Consider the following 7,614-nt stretch of genomic DNA (forward strand, 5'->3'; position numbering starts at 1 on the left):
TCAGTGTTACTCGGTGGTGTTGATGTTGTTGGTGTTGTTCAGTGTTACTCGGTGGTGTTGATGTTGTTGGTGTTGTTCAGTGTTACTCAGTGGTGTTGATGTTGGTGTTGTTCAGTGTTACTCAGTGGTGTTGATGTTGGTGTTGTTCAGTGTTACTCAGTGGTGTTGATGTTGGTGTTGTTCAGTGTTACTCAGTGGTGTTGATGTTGTTGGTGTTGTTCAGTGTTATTTGCTGTCGGATGCAGGAACAGAAACACAGTGGAGACAAAAAACACATAAAATGAGAGATTGTGTAGTTTACGTGTTTTATTCGAAGACGAATGCAGTTGTACAGAGCTGAAACATAAAACTCCACATTTACAGTCCAGTAAATTTCCCTTCATCTCTCTCTCTCTCTCACACACACACACACACACACACACACACACACACACACACACACACACACACACACATATATATACACTATCAGGGATGCAGCTTAAGTTAAAGCTATGTTCATGTTAGTTTGTGTGTGTGTGTGTGTGTGTGTGTGTGTGTGTGTGTGTGTGTGAGTTCATTAGGCATGTTGAAATGTTTCTACCCTGTTTTAGATAAATACTGAGCTACACACGAGTGAAACACTCACCTCTAACAGATAATTAAACTGTTGTGCTTAAAAACTGACAGAAATGAATTCAACAAACAAACAAACAAACAAACAAACTAACAGGAAGAATTGGCCCAAATTATATATATATATATTTTTTTTTCAATAAATTTGGTGGAATTTGTAACTTTTGGCTGGGTAATTTAACACTTTATATATTTGAATATTATTCTAATTGCATTGTAAATGAACTGATTGAATTGACACCCTTGCTGATTTCCTTTTTCCATTTCTTGTTGATTGTCTCACATTACCCATAATGCATCACTGCAACTAGATCTTCATTTCATAAAAGCTTTTTAAACTGATTTATCTGCTCAGGAGCAAAAACAAAATAGAATTTAAAAAATCATTGCTCCTCTTTATATTTATTCATTTTATTACCTTTATATTATTGAATCAAATTTAGTTTAAATATTTGACTTTTTACACATTAAAATCTTTATTTTAAATTAAGATTCTCCATTTTTACTTATTTAATGATTATTATTTAATTTATATAAAATTTTATGCATTATTTGAAAAATTTTCTGTTAAATTGCTTTTTTCTTTTTTAATTGTAGTTTAATTTAATACTTTTTATTTCTTGCTGAAATGCTTTTCTTTCTTTTTTTTCTATTTTTTTATTTCTTAGTGTCCCTTGTGTAATATAAATGAAGATTATTTGTACAGAATGACAGCTGATGAAAAAGTTACTATGCTACATAATTAGCATGCTCTCTATTTAACTGAATCCGCTGTTGGCATCATAGCTACGCCTATTAGATGAAGTAAAAATATATTTTTTTGTTACTCAATGTCATCTAGTTTTAGCATATGGCTGTGTTTATGCTAATGATCCTGAAATATACAGTAATGCTACAGATGTTATGATGTAATTAAATTAGACGGCAGCAATTTTAAAATCTGATTATCTCCTGGATTTGAGTGAGGAATTCTTTTTAAATGAATTATACCTTGTGTGTTGATAGATTTTTTTTTCCAGTTGGGTAAAATGAATAACGATTTATTGATTATAAACGATTTTTTTGTCTGGTTTTCAGGGAAGCCGTCAATCACACTTTTCTTAATAGCATCTTGAGTCTTTATTTTTATTTTATTGCCGTCAAAAACAAAAAACAACAAAACTATGGAAACTGCAGCCAGATGTAAGTGAACCCTGGAACTGTACAAAACAAAACTCATAAGTAAATCATGTATTATTGATATTTCTATTACATATTTATTTACTTAATTGACTAGCAAATAAAAATATCCACATCTGAAGAAGGAGCATAATAGAGTTCTTTATTTCCTGTACAATATATTTTTTTTGCTCTATTAAAGAGGAAAAAAAGCTAATTAGCATGTTTCCGAAGCTATCCTTGCATAGCACAAAGCTCACTACGTGAATATGTAAATATGTAAATGATGCCTCTATCATGTGCAAAATGCATAACAATAAGTCGGTACAAACGATATTTATTCTCTGTAGAACAAGTCATGAAGTATTTATATATGTGCCGTGTTGGAGTATAGAGTAATATACTGTATAATATTTATATTTATATATTTATATGTAGATTTCATTTCCCCCGAAAAGGACACACACCTGGCATTAGACATAAACATCCAGAACGGAAATGTTTTTATACTGTATATAATGTATATCATATTTATATATATTCATTTTTGTACAAAGTTACTTTAATGGACTTCCTGTCTGCTTTGCATATCCTACAAATCCCAGAGTGCATTTCACCTCAAGTCACATGACCGATTTTGCTCTGATTTGATGCACGGAAAATGAAAAGATTTTTAGGATAGAAGTAGGAAGGAAGGAAGGAAGGAAGGAAGAAAGAAAGGAAGGAAGGAAGGAAGGAAGTGCATCTGAAACGAAGGCTGTGGCGTCGCAAAAAATGCAGATGTGTTTACGGATCGACTGATTGATTGATTGATTGATTGATTGATTGATTGATTGATTGATTGATTAGATATCGCTGTGTCGAGCGAGTTTCTGTCTGTTTGAGAGAAAAAAAATGTGCAAATGTCCAGGATGACGAGTGTTCGATCGTGAAAAAGCCCTTTTGCTATTCTCATATTGCTACATCAACGTGATTTTTTTCTCCTAAATAATCACAACACCAAAACCGAAAAGCATTTATTATCTGACATCATGCTACATAAAAATCTCAGAAATAATAATAAGAATAAGTATGAACAGATATATAAGTAAAGGAATAAACGGGGGGCGACTCTACGGTACAGCACAATGCGGTTAGGGTTCTAGAGCGAGTGATGCGGAACGAGGAAAATGGGAACAGAGGAACGCCGATTCTGGAGCAGCGTGCGAGGCAGGAGGCAGTGTAGCTGGTGCTTTCTGAGTTTTTCTTTCTTTCTTTTTACATTTTTTTTTTTATTTGCAACCGAAGCCTGAACACATCGAGAACATAGCGCCACCTAGCGAGTGCCTCACCAATCCAAGCGAAAAGAGAAGGCATCGCTTTTTGCGCTTGATTGGTTCGCATTCATTTAAAGAGCGACAAAAATGAGTTCCGGAACAATCTACGATACGAGGAGGCGTTCAGCATGCAGCTCTACAGGCAACACGAGAAAAGAAAAGAGAATTCATTCAGGATTCAATACTAAAACAATATGCACTAATTCTACCAGCAGCCCAGGATTCTGTTCACACTAGCAAGAGAGGAGGTCGGGTTTAGGTGGGCGTGGCTTATTCCGCTTACAAATATATTGGTAATAACTTCTCTTTGAAGGCTTTTTTAAAGGTTAATTGTTCATTTAGAAGCAATTGTTTGCTTTTCGGATAAATCAAATAGGCCACGCCTACAAGTTACCCACTTGATTTTCATATATTTTGACTACTTTGTGACAAACCATGTGACAGCTGCTCTCACCTGTGGGTGTCGGCTATTTCCTAAAAAATGTGACCATTAAATATTTCACTTCAACTGGTTTTTGGTTTATTATCCATGTTTTAGAGGGCGTGGCTTAGCATGACTTTGTGATGTCACAAAATAGATCCAAAGGCATGAAGTCTGTCACATCTGACACTGCAGCTGGAAACGTGTACGTGTTTAAGTGATTTCAGTAACGTTAATGACGTGCTGAATTTTTCGCTGTGATGCGTAATGATCAGTAACCGGAGTCCCGCCCCCTTGCTTTCCATTGGCTCACGGGACCAAGAATCATGAAAGCGTATGTTTACCTCATTACTGTGGGCACAAAGTGACACATAAACACAATCCGTTTCACATCCTTCAGTACATCGGCGTCCACATTGCGGGAATTTTATTTTTGTTTTGCATAAACATTAATATCTGTTGGTTTTTAGCGCTTAGGACACGCCCCTTTAACCATTCGGCTAATGTTTTGTAGCTTGCTAGTATTTACCTTGTTAACCTATTAGCCAAAATATAACAGACAATAAATAAATAAATAAATAAATAAATAAATAATAAACATAATAAAAAACCTTCAAAGTGTTGTTTTAAAGAACAACCACAGCTCTCTTCTTCTCAACCGGATGACTGACATCTCTAAGGTTTTCTAGATTATTTACAGTAAAACTAAATAAAATGTAATGCTGTGTGTCGTTAGCATAAGAAACGTTTCCTTGTTTGCAGGCGTGAATAAAGCAAAAGTGTGTCCACTGAGACGTCTTTTATTTTATTGCTCTGGCAATGTCGAAAAAAATCTATTTAAAATAGAAAACATCGACTACGGAATAATGGAAGAACACTCGAAAGGTAGCGGCGACCATCGTCACGGAAACGGAAAAGGCTTGTGCGTCGTGATGCGTGATGAGAAAGAAAATGTCCCGTATGTGTGTGGAGTTATATACTGTTTATATACAGTATATATTTATATACAGGTAGTGATGCCCAGAGTTAGCATCAGGGTGGAATCGTCATGGCAACGCAGATAGCACATTGTGCAGATTTTTGTCTTCTTTTTCTTTTTTTTTTTTTAATCAGTAAAGCTTATTTTACACAGGAGGCGAAGTAGAGAGACTAGCGACTCAACCACTACTTTGTTCTACTCTGAAAGAGACGTTTGGAGAAAAGAGACCAGAAGGAAAAGAACGTGAGGAGTGTGGGATTAGTGGGGTGTGAGAGCATCTTGAATTTTGGGTTTTTTATTCAGGTAAGTGGCCCAGTAGACCAGGTTAAAGGTACCAAACAGTAGAGGAAATGCTATTCTGGCGATCCGGTCAATTTTGCTCACGCTGTTGAAGGTTTTTTTCGCCTCAGCCGGTTTGGGTTTCGGCTCTTCTTTCGGCTCGGTTGGTGGAGGAGGTGCACTTTTGGCGATGGTCGCTAGTCCTGGATCTCTAGCGATGTTGGGGGCGAAAGTGGTTGCCGTGGCAGCCGTGTAGGTGTTGTTCTTCTTCAGGAGAGACTCTTTTTTCTTCTTTTGCTGTAATTTTAAAGAAGTATGACGTTAGCTTAATGTAACAAGAAAACAAATACAGTGACCTAGATAGGCTAGCATAGCATTGCAAACCTTAGCCCAGAAAACCCAAAGAACCTTGAGTTAAACTTAAGCCAAGGAACTTTAGACAAGAACCTTAAGCCAAGGAACATTAGATCAGCAATTTTCAACCCAAGAACTAGGATCAGGAACCTTAAATTTAAGAACCTTAGATTAGGAAGTTCCACTAATTTGAGCCCAAGAATGTGAACCCAACAAACATCTTACACCATTTCACAGATTTCTGTTCCATGTCACAAATGATAACTCTGACTACCAAATCATGCTTAATCTAACTGAGACCCTGGAACCAGAACATCTAGTACCACTTTAAGCTCCAGGTTTAAACTGCAGTGGATAGAAATAGTCCACGATCTTCATCTTTAATCCTGTAACAATAAACTTACAATCATTCTGGATTAAAGTGGAAGTAGTGTAAATAAAGAGTTTTCTCACCTTTTCAGGTACGACGCTCTTGCCGTCCCAGGCATAACCTCTCTTCGTGAAGTAGTTGACAGTGGCGAATTCGATGAGGGCGGAGAACACGAAGGCGTAGCAGACGGCGATGAACCAGTCCATGGCGGTGGCGTAGGCCACTTTGGGTAGAGAGTTTCTGGCACTGATACTCAGAGTGGTCATGGTCAGGACGGTGGTCACTCCTGCACACGGAAAACAAAATAAATCATTTAAATTTTGTTCTGGAGAACATTTCTGAAGATGATCAAATAGAAGAGGAAAATGTGCTGTGTGTGCTTCCTAGATTTCAGGACTGTGTTGCTTTAGAGATGAGAACAAAGTAACCAATGATCTAATGTTTGGCATTATTTAGGTAAATCAGAAGGTTGTAGGATCATGGTTCAGGAGAAATGGTTTAAATGTAAAACACCACAAACACGGCGCAGCGATCCTGAAAACTGGGTGTTTATAGAATTATTGGACAGAGTTCAGGGATCTGATCAGTCCATCAGTCCAGTGGAACTGTTTCAGCTTTGGAAATGATGATGATGATGATGATGATGATGATGATGATGATGATGATGATGATGAAGGTTCCGTGTTTGTGAGATAAATTGGACAGATCAAACAGTTGTGAGTTTAATCCGTTAAGCGACTGGAGCTTTTGTGTTCATGTCTCTCTGCATTAAAGTTTAATTAAATGCTGTGCCGCGTGCCCGAGCGCTCGAGGCTCATCACCGGATTTCCACTTACAGAGATCAGACATCGCTCGGCTGATTTTATCTCATTGGTAAAAATAAAAAAAAACATTGGAAATGATGATTGTGTATTTCCTAAACTATAAAAAATAATTGGTTACTTTTTTATGATTTTTAGGGATGTATTATTAATGCTTGATTTTAGACCATACCAGTTGAAATCAATAAATAAAGAAAACCGAAGGGGAAAATACAACACAGTAGGAAATTGTATTTGGGGAAACGCATTGTGGAGACGAGAGGATCATTCAGGAAGACATTTTCCGGTCCTCCAGTGTGCTACAGATCTGAGCTTCAGGAAAAATGACTTTTTTCTTTTCAAACTGCAGCACAGATGGCAATCAGAGAAAATCTCACCCTGCATTCAAGCAAAAGTTTTCTCAAAGCGTTCTCTCTGAAGCTGAACAGTTTGTGAGGAAAAAATACTTCTTTATTTTCAACTGTTTTATTTTAACTAATTCTTTTATATAAGCAAAGAAATCTGATCTTTTTAAGAGAATTGTCTAAAATATTATTCTGAATAGGAAAATAAATAAATGCAAATTGTCGAGAAACTGGAATTTTACATTGTAAAATAATTAATAATTTATTCATTTATTGATAAAAATCCAAGGAAGAAAAAGTCTATTTTACATTCATTTTATCCAAATATCCAGAATCTGATATTTTCATATGCAGGTCTGGAAAAAAAAGTTCACAAAAAACTAAAACAAGCATAAATAGATTTTATTTTACCCAGGAAATAAATCAGTTTTATTTTTAATATAAAAAATGAACCCAAAAGTTCATCACAAATCACTGGTCCTGTACTTGTGGATAAATCAGATTATATCGGGGAAATAAATCGAGGTTACTGACAGCCGATTCATTCAGCCAGATAACATTAATGCTAATTAGCAAGTCCTGACACTCGGCTGTTAACTGTAACCATGACGACGACCTCTGGTGCCTCAAAAGTGATTTATTTCTAAAATAAACGAAATAGACTTCTCTAAACGGATAAACAAGCGCACAGCATTGTGGGGGAAAAATCCCCAGAGACCTTCTCTGAAAGAAGAATTACATTTCTATTAAAATAACAACGTGGGGAAAGTGTGAAACGCTCAAGTCCCATCTGATCGCCGCCATTCTGTAATTCACACCTGCCACAAGAGTGAAAAAAACGTTTGCAGACGTTTCTGATGGCGAGGTTCAGATCACCAGGTCCTCGGCTCCTCCTGCTGAACCTGAAGAAAAGGAAATAAAAAACTATACAGCAATAAAATAGCCCCCTTAACCCCA

The 7,614-nt window shown here is 36.4% G+C and overlaps 1 protein-coding gene across 3 annotated transcripts in view; it reads right to left on the minus strand.

Annotated features, from left to right (window-relative positions):
- Window positions 1-1,721: 1,721 nt before the first annotated feature.
- gabra1 (gamma-aminobutyric acid type A receptor subunit alpha1) overlaps window positions 1,722-7,614 on the minus strand; it is a 40,895-nt gene continuing 35,002 nt past the window's right edge. For all 3 annotated transcript variants that reach the window (XM_046867142.1, XM_046867141.1, XM_046867143.1), the window contains 2 exons: window positions 5,576-5,778; window positions 1,722-5,065 (listed from right to left, as the gene is read on the minus strand). In XM_046867142.1, the coding sequence (XP_046723098.1) occupies window positions 4,748-5,065; window positions 5,576-5,778 (521 nt within the window). In that variant the 3' untranslated portion in view covers window positions 1,722-4,747. The remainder of the gene's footprint in view (window positions 5,066-5,575; window positions 5,779-7,614) is intronic.

This window comes from Silurus meridionalis, chromosome 15, assembly GCF_014805685.1.
Source record: "Silurus meridionalis isolate SWU-2019-XX chromosome 15, ASM1480568v1, whole genome shotgun sequence".
Lineage (NCBI taxonomy): Eukaryota > Metazoa > Chordata > Actinopteri > Siluriformes > Siluridae > Silurus > Silurus meridionalis.